The 15,174-nt window shown below is 39.9% G+C and overlaps 2 protein-coding genes across 5 annotated transcripts; one reads left to right on the top strand and one right to left on the bottom strand.

The window, feature by feature from the left end:
* Positions 1–44: 44 nt before the first annotated feature.
* rbm12ba (RNA binding motif protein 12Ba) lies at positions 45–2,455 on the bottom strand. The gene is made up of 2 exons (XM_031299169.2): positions 2,216–2,455; positions 45–2,000 (listed from the first exon to the last, which is right to left on the bottom strand). The coding sequence occupies exon 2, from the start codon at positions 1,970–1,972 to the stop codon at positions 233–235; it is 1,740 nt and encodes a 579-aa protein (XP_031155029.1). The 5' UTR covers positions 1,973–2,000; positions 2,216–2,455; the 3' UTR covers positions 45–232.
* Positions 2,456–4,526: 2,071 nt separating this feature from the next.
* tmem67 (transmembrane protein 67) lies at positions 4,527–14,677 on the top strand. Of its 4 annotated transcripts, none has more exons than XM_031299172.2 (29): positions 4,527–4,785; positions 5,487–5,575; positions 5,705–5,795; positions 5,947–6,046; positions 8,330–8,393; positions 8,512–8,583; positions 8,678–8,740; positions 9,081–9,235; positions 9,758–9,866; positions 9,990–10,076; positions 10,348–10,413; positions 10,554–10,707; positions 10,817–10,937; positions 11,049–11,154; positions 11,401–11,457; positions 11,561–11,659; positions 11,758–11,856; positions 12,055–12,063; positions 12,178–12,264; positions 12,362–12,461; positions 12,560–12,699; positions 12,783–12,923; positions 13,075–13,155; positions 13,244–13,360; positions 13,475–13,591; positions 13,701–13,808; positions 13,968–14,070; positions 14,168–14,310; positions 14,393–14,677. In XM_031299172.2, the coding sequence occupies exons 1-29, from the start codon at positions 4,581–4,583 to the stop codon at positions 14,471–14,473; spliced, it is 2,964 nt and encodes a 987-aa protein (XP_031155032.1). In that variant the 5' UTR covers positions 4,527–4,580; the 3' UTR covers positions 14,474–14,677. The 4 variants fall into 4 exon arrangements, with proteins under 4 accessions (XP_031155032.1, XP_031155030.1, XP_031155034.1 ...); XM_031299170.2 differs by having other exon boundaries at positions 12,554–12,699; XM_031299174.2 differs by lacking the exon at positions 12,055–12,063.
* Positions 14,678–15,174: the final 497 nt, after the last annotated feature.

Here is a 15,174-nt window from a genome sequence, read left to right as displayed (position 1 = left end):
AAGCATATCTCTGGACAGTAGATCAATATAGTTAATGAGCCATAAAAAAGAAAAAAACATTTATTTGAAAATGTATGGAATGTGACAAAAAGCTTAACCATGCTTACTGAACATGAAGGAAACATTTAATAAGTGGAAAACAACTCCCACAAAACAACTTGTGTTGATGTCATCAAGCAGAATTACAGTTAGAGACAAACGCCACAGTGTCTACATTTGATCATTGTCGAACTCAAACATTTCGTGTCAAAATGTCCTTCATCTGCTTCACATTTATGCGAGTGAGAAGCACTTTTGTACCCATGAAGTCCTGACCGTGGAGCCTTTGAGCCAGCGCAGCAAGCTTTTGTGATTTAAACTGAACCACAGCCTCACCAATACCGTTGCCATCACTGTCGTGCAGTAAGGTGATATTATCCTTCATCAGTTTGTATTTGCAGAAAAGTAATCTGATATGACTTTTCTGTACATCTGCGGGCATGTTTCTGATAAACAAGCATGTCTGTGCTGCAGGGTCCGGGTTCATGCTTGGTGCTTCTTCTGGAGTCTCAACTGGATTTGATTTCCTCTTTTGATTTGGTTTATTTTTTGTGTCCGTCTTCGGACACCGCTTAAGCCTCCTGAAATGGTTTTTGGCCATCATGTCTCTCATCATCATTTTAGTGATTGATGAGACCACAATGGCATCAGAACCCACATGGCAGCCGGTGAGATTTGTTGCATAGTCGTAATCTTCAGTGCATTTAAAAATAAGAAAAGCAGTGTCTGTTCTGTTGCCTTCCTTGTCAAGTAGATGTAGTACATTTTTGTGTGCAATGTTTGGACATCCAAACAATTCTTTAATTTCTGTCTTGGTCATCGTTTTGGGTAGATTCTTGACCATGACAATGTACTCCATAGTTGATGAGTCACTGTCAAGTCTTGTCTTTTTTGGTAATTTAGATGGCAGATCATGGTTGACTGATCGCCTCTTGAGCTGCAGTGCAGAAGTGTTTTTGTGGTTTTCCACAAGAGGGTTTTGCTTTGGTTTCACTCTCTCCCCAACATCATCAGATTTTCTGTTGTCTTTTTTCAAAAGACAATCTTGCAGCGCACTGGTCCACATCTTCTCAGTTGCTGGTCGTACCTCCACACAGATGGGGCCTAGGAACTGTTGGTTGAAGAGAAGGGCATCACATGCATCCTGCATGTTTGCAAACTTCACAAGGCAGGCGTGGCTACGTCCCAACTCAACATTCACTATGGCTTCCTGTACGGTCAACCCTTTGAAAAACTGGCAGATGACATCTTTTGTAGTGGAGGCTGGCAGACCAAAAAGCCTGACGTAGCCTGGCCTTGAGTCCAGAGTTTGCTTTGGTGTCCTCACCTCAGACACAACTGTGCTGTCTGCTTTGGGTACATCAACTACTGATACTGCCTCATTGTTTAATCTTTGAAGGGATGACTGTAGACCTTGCAGGACAGTATAAATCCCAAGAAGAAATGCATTATTGGAATCAAGTGAGTTTGCATTGGAAGGTTGTAGGTTTGAAGTATTGGGATGAAGAGGCTGTAGCAGATTTGCAGTGTTTGAATCAAGAGGCCATGCAGTAGGTGGTTGAAGATTTGCAGTATTGGGAGGACATGCATTCAAGTGTGGCACATTTGCATCTGGAGATGACTGAGGTTTCTTCACAGTAGGCTGTCTGGGGGAGGGTTTCTTTCTCTTCTTTAACAATGACTTTAGTTTGTGCTCCATCTCCTCCATGCTGCTTATGTGTAGAGTCACCTCAGACCCTTTAAGGAAATGTCCAGTGTACCGCATGGCAAGCTGGGCATCTTTTTCAGTGGTGAATGCAATAAAAGCCTCTCCGAGACTTCCTCCCACGATGTACACTCCCCCACCAGGAATGTGAAGGCGTTCAAAGAATGTCCGTATATCTTCAATACCTGCCTTCACATCGAGGCCTTGCAATCGCAGGATTATGGTCATTTTATTTTCACACCAGGTCAGGTTATGTCTGCAAATTAAGACAACAATGGTAAAAAAACAAAAAAACAAAAAAAATGCAACAAGTGTAGTATGTTGCGGTATTAACACGAGATATTAAGCAAGGAAATACACACGTGCGTCATACACATACAGGAGTACACTGGTACTGAACGGAAAAGAGAAAATGTTAAAACATAAAATTAAATTTAAAAGAAAATGCGTGAAAAGCGCACAAACACTCACCATACGTGGATACAATAAATGATTGGTAACTTTTTTTGCGAGCGTTGTCGTGGCTGTTGTCCTGTCTCAAGTTAACCGTGATAATGTGCTGAAAAGTGGAAACCCCCTCCCTCTGCCTCTGCCTCCTCCCCGCTCAGCTCCAGTCCAGAGTGCGCTTTTTTTTCTCCCTTTACGTTCATTGGCTCTGGAATGTATTTGAGACGCATTGCCGCCACCTACTGGGCTGGAGTGCGAGCTAGGCTACAGCATAGACTGTATTACAGTCTATGGGCTACAGTCATAGACAGTGAGGCTACAGGCAGGACAAGTAAGGAGAGACGTCTACAGGTCACCATGGTGACACCCAGGTTACACACCGCATTTAAGATCGATCCCTGTAGTCTAGATGGAAACAGGTGTCCACGCGCACCCCCGGCTTTTTTTATGCCACCTGATTTTTTTAAATCCTTAAAGTGTCTATTTTCAGAATCTGCCAGGTACCAAGCTGAAATAATGTCCCAAAGGCTTTTTTAACCCTTTGCTGCACCCGACCGGAACCCGAAAAATCTAAAAATGATATAGAAAGTGGCACAACATTTGAAGTAGGCCTAAACAACATACAGAGACACATAAACACATTTTCCCATACATTTCTGACCCCAGTAATTTAATGGAATCAGAAAAGTGAATCGATGGTAGCCTACTGCAGTAATCAGCAATGCATTAATAGCTTGGACACATAGGTATAGGCTAGCCTACTATCTGTTTGTGACAGAAATTATAAATTTGTTTTCATACATTTTACTGTCTTTTGTCCACTGTGCTATTTGATTAAAACCATCACACCATATACCACATATCTTTTCAGTTCCTATAAATACATAAAACAAGCATTTGTCTCCACAAAAATTCGGTCTTCGACCAAAAATGTTTTCTGCAAAAAATAAATCTTCCATCAGAAAAAAAAAAGTAGAGAAATCTTTCACCCTAAAAAGCCACACTTCTTCTGCAAACTAATGATCACAATCATCAGCCAGAAAAGGATTATGGTAAAATGATCCAAAACATTTAGTAGATTTAGAAATTTAGAAAGCTAATTTTAACTGGCCGTAGTCAGGCCAATGGGTTGCTTTTGTATGCAGAGGTTATTTTTTCTTCTTGCCCCCAACACATTGATAGAAAAAGTCCAACTGGCTTTGTAAGGCTTCTAATAATCACATTCTCTTCTACTAGGCTATATTCATTTAAGATCATTTCACTTAAATGTTTACATTTTAAAATCTTAGTTAGGCTACTTGATCACTAGGTATGTGTGTGTGTTTCTCTCGCTTGAAAGAATATGCACGTACTCTGTCAAAAGGAAGTAAGCTAAAGCTGCAAGGCTGTCGTTTCCTGCCAAAAGTCCCTTATGACTAATGGCGGAAAAACAAAAAAAACTTAAATTAACCCAGAAGAGAATAAGCAGCTGTTTCATTACAAATCTTTCGACAGTGCGCCCAGTTTAAAAAGTGTCCTCTTTCAAAGGCGTTTTTAACCTCAACAAAGATTATATATATGTTTAAACTAAGACCATCTTATCTCGTATGTGAATAGGCCTATATTTTTGCAACTTTTTCCTTAGCTTTTAAACAAAAAGTGATGAAAGACTCTATCACACTAGGCCATATATTACAAGAATTTGGACTTAGAAAGTGGCTTTGTGTATCATAGGTTTGGTTTACTGCTATTATATTTATTTTTCTCATTCCTAACATAACACAGACATTAGTTTCCATAGTTTCTTGAAAAGGCCTAAACACATAGGCAGTCAGTGCGACCAGCATATTAACGATTTATGACGCATCTACAGTGATAAAGACATTTTCTAAATAAATGTGATTAAACATAAACTTACAAATATCTATAAACTCATATTTTTCTTGGTTTAAAGATGTATTAATTTGAATATGTATAGTTTAAAAAGAAAGGAATTGGGAAGGAAAGGAAAGGAAAGGAAAAAATTCGGTGATGCACACATGAATTTGGTCGCAACGTCATGACGCTTTCCACTGTCAGGGCTTTTGGGAAAAACAGCAGGAGAGGTATCACTATATGAGTGTGTGTTTCTAAGAGAAATGTATACGTTTCTAAGAGAAATTGATTTAGTAAAGATAATTTATTAGTTTCCTTTGGTTGTGTTTTTATTATTATTATTATTATTATTATTATTATTATTATTATTATTATTATAATTATAATATTTTTTCTTTTTTTTCCCCTGCATTTATCTCTGGTGGCGATAATGCACCTTTAAGGTGGTTTGCCAACCGCCAATAAACCATAAAGAAGAAGAAGTCATGACGCTGAATGATTAGGATTGTGGGTAAAAGGAAGACCGTTGTTTACCATGGCGACGGGGACGCTACCGTCTGTTGTTAATAGATACAAAGTGCATCTAACATTATTTCTGTTAATATACATTGGTCCACTTAATTGCCAGCAGTTTGTCATTCCATTTAAGGCTCCTTCAGATTGTAGTGCGGAAGAATTTTTCGATATCTCGAGTCTCTCGTGTGTGAGGTGCGGTTCAAATCAGCGACGGAGCACAACAGGTCGGTGAAGTTACCATCACACCACACCACAAGAAATGATTCACTGACGACACAATGCCAACATAAGGTGTAATTAGTCTTGCTTTAAAACAAATGAACTTTAACTGTGAAACCACAATGAGCTGCTGGGTAACGGGTGCAAATGGCTAACACGTTAGCTAACGTAAGATATCAGTTCAGAACTTAGCTAGCTAGCATGACTGTAAAGAGAACCGTTAAAGGAACAATCCTCTCTAAAACAGGATGCACACAGTGTGCTGTTTGGATGAATAGCGAGTAAAGTAAATACCTGCTGCAACCATAGACAACACTGCAGCAATGTGGCTGGAATCTATATTGTAATATTAATACAATCAATGATATACAATATTTGAATGTGATTTTTTTTTTCATGACTGTATAGCAAGGGCAAGTAATTTCTCCCTGTGGTGGGTAAGAGGCCATTTGTGCAGGCACCATCCTATATCCATTTCATGGGTAATCTTCTGTCTTACTGTTGGTGCTGCAGTGTTGCCAGGTGGTGACAGTGACTTCTCTCAGCCTGTCAGTCTTGTTGAATTGGCAGATGCCATTTTTATTAGTACAGTATCAAGAAGAAACATGCAGCTGACATTTGTTAATTAACTAATATTTCAGAACTCAACACTGTACAACACCCTCTGTTCCCACTAACTTTACCACTGGTTTCCCTCTTTTTGCAGGACTCAGCTGCATTTGCAAAACTGGATACCAAACTCTCACCACTGACAAGGCCTCCATTACTTGTCAGCAATGTCCCACTGACAAACCTGTACGGCAATATACCTTGAATATCTTTATAAGCTGTTATCTCACATATTACTGTAGATGATGCATCTCCCTCACAATTTCTAATACCATTTGTGATAATGCTGCCTTGACAAGTTGTCTCTTTTTACAGTCAGTAACTACAGGTGGGTTTGGATGTATTCGCTGTCCAGGCAGTCTCAGTGATGAGGGGAAGTGCCAGTGCCCCCCAGGCAATGTTCTGGGTGAGTCACCTATGACATATCATTTATGAACTATTCTAACAAACAGTCTTTAATGTTGGATGTGCTTGCTGCAAATTTAACACAAGGAGGCAATAGCCTATATTAGTCCATATTTTATGTGTAAATGGCTGAATATGGGCTGTTTTTTTAGTGGAGAGAGATGTCAAAGGAAACCTTTTGGAGGAGGCCAGCTGTGTAATGTGTAATGGAAACTCCCCTGATTTGTCTGTACCAAACCACAGTGGAGACAGGTATATATCAATACAACACAAACACTGATATATCCAGCTGTTTCAGACAGTTTCACACTCGAGAAGTTGATCAAGGCATCTGAGGTTATACATTTTAGAAATTATATAATCTTAAACAGTAAACTGACACAGTTGCACTGTTCCAGCTATCTAACTTAAATATCAGTAGCCTATATCCTACTTCCAACATAAGAAGAAATCATGGTGGCCGAGATGGGTCGAACAAACTGCTTACCCAAAACGCTTTACAAATTTGAAAAACACAGCACATTCATGGGAAAAAAAATGCAAAACCCACAACACAAATGCAAAAGCCCCACAACATAACAATAGATGTTGAGCGTCAACAGATGTTGACAATGAAACGGGCCGACTGTTATTGCTGGCATCCAGGGCAATTACATGGGCTTACCTGTGAACGAACCTTTTGCATATTCATTGTACCAAGCCATTACCCCTCCCAATGCCAACTCTTAATCCCAAAACAATAGGTTATAGGGACTACATTTGCATTTGCATTTCATTGTCCAAATCAATGCAGCAAATGAAATTGTCTGTGCTTGGTACTACCTAAGATCTAACAGAATCGCCTCAAGTGATTAAATGGTTTGTCACAATGGGTAAGCTAATGCTTTTTCACACATTCCAGCCCAGTTCTAAAACGTACTTTTTACAACTGGTTCATTTACCGATGAAATACATACTACTTAGATATAATTGTAGCTTAATTTGTGCTGAATACAAAAGAGAGTTTCTGAAAATACCCTCCACAGGGTTAAGAAGACTGAACAAGCCCTTTAGGGTGTAATTTAAGCCAAAGTCTGTATGTTATCTAATAGATAAGGACCCCTGCACGGCAAACACACAGTCAAATGAGGTAGTGAAATCTGTGCAGAATTCTCTAATAAGTTATGGATTGATGGTCAAAAGTTGTTGCATATTCCCCGTCTTCATCCCTCTCTGCCTCTCATAAGCACTAGCACATGACCCTCATTATTGCAAGGACAGATTTTGTTCCTTCCATGACATATTTTACGATTTTGTTTGTTCTCACGAATGGCTTATGTCTGCGCCCCTTCTCTTAAGCTAAGTTCACACTACATGAATTTCAAAGTCGTCAGATCGCTGAACTGTGAACTGAATCGGAATAAAGTCTTTGTGGTTTTCACACACTACAAGATCTTTCACCATGAGGAATTCCAGATGAGTATGTCTGACAGGAAAATTCAATTCAGTTGTATTTATAGTATCAAATCATAACAAGAGTTATCTCGAGACACTTTACAGATAGAGTAGGTCTAGACCACACCCTATAATTTACAAAGACCCAACAATTCCAGTAATTCCCATAAGAGCAAGCATTTAGTGTGACAGTGGCGAGGAAAAAGTCCCTTTTAGGCAAAAACCTTGAGTGGTGAGTAAAACTTCCTTTTAGAGAGAAACCTCGGACAGACCCAGGCTCTTGGTGGGCGGTTATCTGCCGGTGCTGGTTGGGGGTATGATGAACAGTGGCAATTATAGTCACAATAAAGATGCAGGGCGTAGCAGGGTATAGCAGGACATAGCTGGGCGTAGCAAGGAGTAGCAGGATGCCTAGCAGGACCACGGTGACAGCTGCAACCATGATTTAGGTGCTACCCTAATCCAGGGAAAACTGCGGGGCAAGAAAACATAAGTGCTCAGGGGAACAAGCTCCCCAGAGCTAGGTTAGTAACAAGCATTTGCCCACAGATGAAAACAGACTAGAGAACACAGGAAATTACGTATTATGGTATATGCAGGATTTTTTGTTCCAAAATGCATGCCAGCATAAAACAAGCTATAAAACAGCACTAAGCACTGAGCCAACGCCGATTTGCCTCTCATCTGGGGCTTTTGTCACAGAGCTCCAAAAACTGTCAGCAAGTGGAAAATCTGGAATAAGAAAAGATAAGATAGACTTTATTACCATACTAGGGAAATTCCTGTGCTACAGCAGCTCAAAAGAAAAAAAATGTACACACATCAGAATAACACAAATACACATTAAGTAGACATAGGAGAAAAAATGTACAGAAAGTATAATAAATAGAAAAAATAGAATTTGTTATAATAATAGTAATAATACATATTTACACAATAAACAAAGTTTAGTTTTAAAGTTGTGTAGTGTGAACTAGGCATAAGCACCCCTAGTGTAGTGCTGTCAGAGTGTGAAGAAAGGATGACCAGATAGTCCAGACTTTCTTTGTGTACATACTGTAGTATGTAATGGTTAGATCAGTCTCCAAAACTGTCTTTCAGGTGTGAGAGATGTCAGGCTTCCTTCATTAACACCTCCTGTCTGTGTAATCCTCCTAATGTCCTGGTGAGTTCTGCTGACCCTCTATCCTCATACCTTCCTCCAGACACACATCATATGCACACCATTCAGTAACAGACTCAATTAAAACATGCATCATTAATCGTTGTTATGTGATTTCCAGGCAGAAGGATTATGTTTCCCTCCAGGCAGCCTCTCCACTAATGTGAATCCCAGTGTCAACTATGCTGAGTTGGTGAGTCTTCCTTTTCCTCACTCACTTGCTCGTTTCATTTTTGTTTATTTTGATGTATTGTGATTTGTGTGTTTCTGCTCTGTTTCCCTTGCAGAAGTTCAGTGTCCAGTCTGCGTGGTTCATCAAAAACCTGTACTCCTCCTCAGCAGCCTGCCTTGTAATTCCACGTCTTATTTAATTGTCTTTGAAAATGATCTTTTTCTTGATCCAAAATCATAAGAAGCCAGTTCTGGTTCTGATCACAGCCACATACTGCTACAAGTGATGTGCTCATCATGACACAAGAGGATATTTAGGATTTTAGGATGTTGTGTTGTAGCTGTTTTATTGTCGGAGTTGTAATTGTGATAGCTGTTTGTGTTTATGACAAATCATAGACATTCAATATATTGTAACTGTAATTGATACCAAAATGCATCTCATGAATATGCACAAAAGTGTTGTCTTCTTGTTGAAACAACAAGGCAGTTTAGTATTATTGTGTGGTGTGGTTACAGGTCTTCTCCAACCTGACGGCGTGTCAGGCTCTTGGGAACATGTGTGTGATGAACATGCACTCCTTCAGCGGCGTCTCCACCGATGCCTGCGGTCTCTTTAACACCATCTTCAGATCTAGGGCTGCTTTGAGCTCAACTCAAGACATTTCCTACTGGTAACTAACGCTATCAATTCAATTCAATTCAATTTTATTTATAGTATCAAAACAAGAGTTATCTCGAGACACTTTACAGACAGAGTAGGTCTAGACCACACTCTATAATTTATAAAGTCCCAACAATTCTAGTAATTCCCCCAAGAGCAAGCATTTAGTGCAACAGTGGCGAAGAAAAACTCCCTTTTAGGCAGAAACCTCGGCCAGACCCAGGCTCTTGGTAGGCGGTGTCTGACGGTGCCGGTTGGGGATGTGATGAACAGTGGCAGTAATAGTCACAATAAAGATAATGGAACAGTGACTAGAAAATGGTAGTCGTAGTAGTTCATGTCATAGCAGGGCACTGCAGGGCGTAACAGTATGTAGCGTGGCACAACAGGGCATGCTATCATGGCATATATGTATACATTGTGCTATTATCTTTACAAATTATGAATACAACTAGTAATGTTTCATTCTCATATACTACTACTATACTGTTGCTTTGTTTTGTTGTAAGCACTTTGGTTACTCTGTCTCCAGGAGAGTTAATCTGCCATGGCTTTACTATGGGGACGAACCAGGACTGGCCAGTCGAGTGCTTCAGACCGATCCTGTTCCCATTAGGTTCAGTTTCAGAGGAAGAAACAAGGTAAGTTATACACTTTAATCATCCTCCAGTTATCACAATGAAATCAATGTTTCATGATACTATAAATTGAGCAATAAACCTGAAATGTTACCAAAAACTTGACATATTCTGTTTATCTGATAGAACACTGACATTAAGCTGCTTGCTGCTGTCTATAATGTTAGAGGAGAGTTCCTCAGATGGGAACAAGTAGGAGGACGTAATCTCCAGGTAAGATGTCAAAGGACTAATGATAAAATGGGATATTTAGTCTGAATACACAATAACATTGTAAGTTATTAGGAAATGTGTACAGAACTGCTTGGTTTTCCTGGATAGGTTGGTGGTAGGGCCAAATCCCAATTATTATTGCTCATCACTTTTTCGCATGTCGCACACAAATTTTTCAGTTGTTACTATTGACTAAATTAAGTAATTTTTAATGTTGTTCATACAAATATAGGAGGCTGGTAAATACTCCACCTCTCTTCTCCTCTTTTAGCTTTGTCCAGAAACAACCACCAGACAGGCAGCAGCCTTCAGCTTTGGAACTGCTTACCAAGAAAGTGTGAGTGTTTTTCCTTTCTTTAGCTCAGAGACGGTGCACACACTCTCTTGCAATGCCAAGTTGTATAATAACGTGTGTGTGTGTGTGTGTGTGTGTGTGTGTGTGTGTGTGTGTGTGTGTGTGTGTGTGTGTGTGTGTAGTGTGATCTTTCAGTAGCAGAGCTGTTGGGTACCCATCCCGAGCCGATGTTCTATGATGTGTTTATGGATCTTGGTGGAGGAGAGAACAGAAAACTTCTCCCTCTGCCTACACTAGTCTATAACCAGCAATACAATGGACGGTTCATCAACCAAGGTGGGGTTTTATTTTTTAAAGTGTGTGTGTGTGTGTGTGTGTGTGTGTGTGTGTGTGCGCGCGTGCGTGCGTGCGTGCATTGCTTTAATATATTTAGTTTTTTGTACAGAGAGCATGAAGAACTGGTACCTGTCTCGGCGTATGTTTGTTGTCGACACGCTGAGTGGAAGAGAGAAGAGCACGGATTCCCTACCCAAAGTCATCCGTGTAGCCAGCAGTGTCAAAATAAGGTGGGCTCCCAATGTGCCCATCACCATGATAAAAAAGAAAGAAAGTGAAAGCTTCTATTTGTTACTGCCTTGAAAAGCTGTGATGTTTTTGATTAATTGTGTGTTTCGTAGGTTCCAGCTGGTTCCACGAACCCAGGAAGGACAGGTGTTTACCCCTTTAATGACTGTGACCTACAAAGACGTTCTGATCACGGATATCAATACACAAACTGTGACTGTGAGTAGGCACACACACACACACACACACACACACACACACACACACACACACACACACACACACACACACACACACACACATGTACAACTGAGGTATTGTATCTCTAAAATTAAGTTCCATTACGTTTTTCTTAGTAGGCTTTCTGTTACAGAGAAAAATGGCTAAATGAGTTGCCGTCTTCATTTATTTAAAAAAACAAGCTTTAGGTAGGCTAATGCATTGATTTAATGTATCTGTTTCTAGACCACGTTTGCTGTAGAGTATGAGATGGATCAGAATGAGGCTCGCATAAAGACAGATGTGAGTAGAAGTATGAATGAAACATTTTTTGTTAAATGGTCTAATATGACAGATAAAGGAAGTTCTTGTGTATGCTGTGATATTTTTGTGTGTGTGCACACAGACTGCTCTAGGTGTGATGGGTGGTGTGGCCGTCCTCTACTCTCTGCTGAAGACGGTCAGCTGGAAGAGGAGGATTGCCTCTCCGCTCATAGACGTGGAGGTACTGCATCTTTAACATGTCATAATTTAAGCCGCGTCAATCCATACGTTGGTGTAAAGTTTGGGAGTAATTTTAGTCTCTCCCTCTTTCTGCCTCAGACTATGCTGAAGTTTTTCTTGTTTTATGCTGGAGATCTGGCCAATGTTTTCTTCGCCGTTACTGTGGGAACTGGACTTTACTGGCTCATCTTGTACAAGGTTAGTCTAATTACCTAAGACTTTCTTTTATAGGATTGATGATTTTCATGCTTGAGTGGTCTTTAATGTTTGTAAGTATTTCATTTCTGTAGCTTTTTCTTTTGAGCCCTTTTTTAAACTTGATTTCTTTTCCAAACACAAATAGTGTTTCTTTTGTCTTTGCATGGACTTCTGTATTTTCATCTCTGCACTCTTTAGACATTAAAGGCAAGTCTTTTTCCTTCTTTACCTTTTTTGCCTGAACATTTTTTGAAGCTATAGATTTAGGTGGGATTGTTATTGGCTGCTTCCTGTGATTCATTTGTGTATGTGTCTTTTTAGGCCCAACAGTTTGTATCAGTGCTGTTACCACTACCTGCTCAGGAGGGGCAGTTTGTGACGTACATTGGTTGTGCCTTTGCTCTCAAGGTTAGACGCCGACTGAACAGCAGTATTGTTTTTGAAAGCTAGATGGTGTGCTTCTATTTATATTGAAAAACGTATTGTTTTGTGTATTTATATTCAGGCTGTCCAGTTTCTCCACAAGCTGATTCTTCAGGTGTCAATTGATGTTTTCTTTATTGACTGGGAGAGGCCACGAAGCAAAGCTAACAGAACAGTGCAAGGTACAAACATAGTTACTCTGAGATTATATTTTGCAGTCTTCATAAGAACTAATTATCCAGGTTTTTTAGTCCATTCACCATATACGCTGCTGTTTCAGCTACTGGCGAGCCGAAACGTGACCCCTCTCCGGTCAGCATCTGGAGGACCTACTTTGTGGCTAATGAATGGAACGAGATCCAGACCATCCGCAAGATCAGCCCAACTTTTCAGATCATGGCTGTGCTCTTCTTTCTTGAAGTACATCTTACATTAACAAATGGACACTATTCTCTGTTATGTCCCTTTTCCTCATTGCTAACATGTCACCCTGTACTGTTTAGGTGCTTGGTTTCTCTAACCTGGCCCTCAGGGACCCCTGGCCAACTTTACAGCGCTCCTCACAGGCATACACCCCCTCATACAGCCTGATGCTGCGCTATGGTCTGGCAGCCACGCTGTGGCTCTGCATTGGACTTCTGCAGGTAAAACTGCCATCACTCATTCTTATCTTCTCCTTCCCTCACTTCCCTTTGATCTCTTACCTCTTCCTGTATATCTTGAGAAATGAGGGAAATACTGTACACATAATGAATGTGCAGAGGTCCTTTAAAAGATAATCACTTATCCCTACAGGTTATTTTCTTCACTGTATTTCATGAGCACTTTGTGGAGGACAAAATTCGTCAGTTTGTAGATCTCTGCTCCATCAGTAATGTAAGTAGCAATTCTTATATTATATTTTAAACAATGTATCTGTCTGGAAGGTTTTACATAAGTGTACTTTGTCCATGTTTTTATATAGATTTCTGTGCTGCTGTTATCTCACCGTTGTTTTGGCTACTACATTCATGGACGTTCAGTACATGGGCATGCAGACACAAACATGGAGGAAATGAACAACAATCTGAATAGAGAATCTGTATGTACACCAACAGACTACATGTTGTGTTAGTAGTTTTAATATTAGTATGTTTATATTTATTATTATATCCATGCTCTTTCTTTCCTACTCTCTGTCCTTTCCTGTCTCAAGGAGTCCCTGTGTGGTCAGAGAGGACTACTTCCCAACACAGAGATCCAGACCTTTCAGGTGTCTCTCACCAACCGCCTGCGGTCGCAGTATGACAGGATACGGGAGCAGATCAACAGGGTGTGTGCTTTCTCTGTTGTGTTTGTAATTGAGCTATACACTATCAAGCCAAGATAAAATCGCCTCCCCATATTTCAATTTAAATGGTTGCTTGTCTTCTGTGCTCCAGAGGCACGGGCCATCGCGGCTGATGGACGCGTGCTCGGCTAACCAGTTTGAACAGAGGGCCAGAGGCTACCAGACCATGAACCACTTTCTGGGATCCATTATAGACCATGTTAGTACAAATGCACATACATAAACTCAACACAAGCAGAGTTTGATTGTATATTCATTTATTTGTTAGATTGTAAAGTATGTAAGTTGTTTTCATTGACCTAAAATATTTTGTACAGACAAGCTTGTTCGGTCTCTAATGTTGTCTTATTTATCTCAGGCGTATCCTGACATGGACTATATAGTGAAGGACAAGCTGATGTTTGAGAGGGTCATAGGGATGGAGTTCCTTGAACCCAGTGAAAAAAGCATCTTTTACAATGGTAATGACCTCTTGGCCCAGATAAGCTTTCCATTTCTTCTTTGTTTATATACGTATGTGGGTGAATATAACATTGTTGTTTGCTTTTCTAACTGCAGACGAGGCCCACTCCTTTAGTGATGTGCTGTTTTATGGGAATGAGGCCACACTGCTGATCTTTGATACTTTGTTCTTTTGCGTCGTCGACCTCGGGTCTCAGAGCTTTGTACTTGCAGCGGTGCTTACATGTGTACAGCAAATGGTCAGTATTTGGTGATTATACATTATGTTGCCTACACTGTGCTAAAAAGAACATGTATTGATCACCATCTCATTCGTTACAGATATTTCGCTTGATCCGCAACACTCTCGGAAGGAAGAACCTTGTCAGAAAGACTCTGGTGGATGAGAGATTTCTGATATAAAATTCCCTGCTAAGTAATTTGTAGTGTCAGTGTTGTTTAGTGGCATTCCTCTCAAAGATGTTTACTCTTCACAGCTTGTGCAGTTTTTTTTGTACTTTTCTTTACATATACAGTATTTCACTGCTTTTTCATGATGTAAATATGATCATTTTTTGTTTTTGTAAGAGTTTGATGTTTTTATTGATTAAAATGTTTTGATATGAAGACGGTCTTGATTTGAGTTTTGTTTTGAGGTCATTTTAATAAAACACAATTCCTTCTCCAGATGTATTACGATACTCATGGCATTCACATGATGATATCATTATCCCATTAAACCTATCCCTATAACATGTTTTGGTATATTAGGCCATTATGGACAATTTGCAAAACACTGTTTTATGGCAGCATTGGGTTTTTATTGATTATTGCATTTTTGTTATGGATTAGCCAGACAACAGACATTGTCTGATTTTTATGCAGTAATAATTACTCAGTTGCTTTCCTTATTCCAGAATAGATTCTAGAATAGATAGATAAATAGATATGACATGATGATGCAAGAATAGATGGGAGACACACTCATCTCATGTCATCCTCATCATGTCATATTCTATCTCAGACTGCTCCATAAGATGAACATCTCCCCTCCCGCACCCAGTTCTACAGAGCCACCATAGTGTCCTCTCCTCCTCCATCACTGTGTGGTACCCTGCATCCTC

The sequence above is a fragment of the Sander lucioperca genome, chromosome 10 (genome assembly GCF_008315115.2).
Source record: "Sander lucioperca isolate FBNREF2018 chromosome 10, SLUC_FBN_1.2, whole genome shotgun sequence".
Taxonomy (NCBI): Eukaryota; Metazoa; Chordata; class Actinopteri; order Perciformes; family Percidae; genus Sander; species Sander lucioperca.
The sequence above is the reverse complement of the archived record's forward strand: the minus strand, read 5'-3'. Positions and strand labels throughout refer to the sequence as shown.

What these genes read in the sequence shown, in the direction of transcription:
- rbm12ba (XM_031299169.2), bottom strand. Translation starts at nt 1,972, where the DNA reads ATGACCATAATCCTGCGATTGCAAGGCCTCGATGTGAAGGCAGGTATT.
- tmem67 (XM_031299170.2), top strand. Translation starts at nt 4,581, where the DNA reads ATGGCGACGGGGACGCTACCGTCTGTTGTTAATAGATACAAAGTGCAT. An exon ending in CCCCCCAGGCAATGTTCTGG is followed by an intron (nt 5,796 to 5,946) that starts GTGAGTCACCTA and finishes CTGTTTTTTTAG; the next exon opens with TGGAGAGAGATGTCAAAGGA. An exon ending in TGGGATCCATTATAGACCAT is followed by an intron (nt 13,809 to 13,967) that starts GTTAGTACAAAT and finishes TATTTATCTCAG; the next exon opens with GCGTATCCTGACATGGACTA.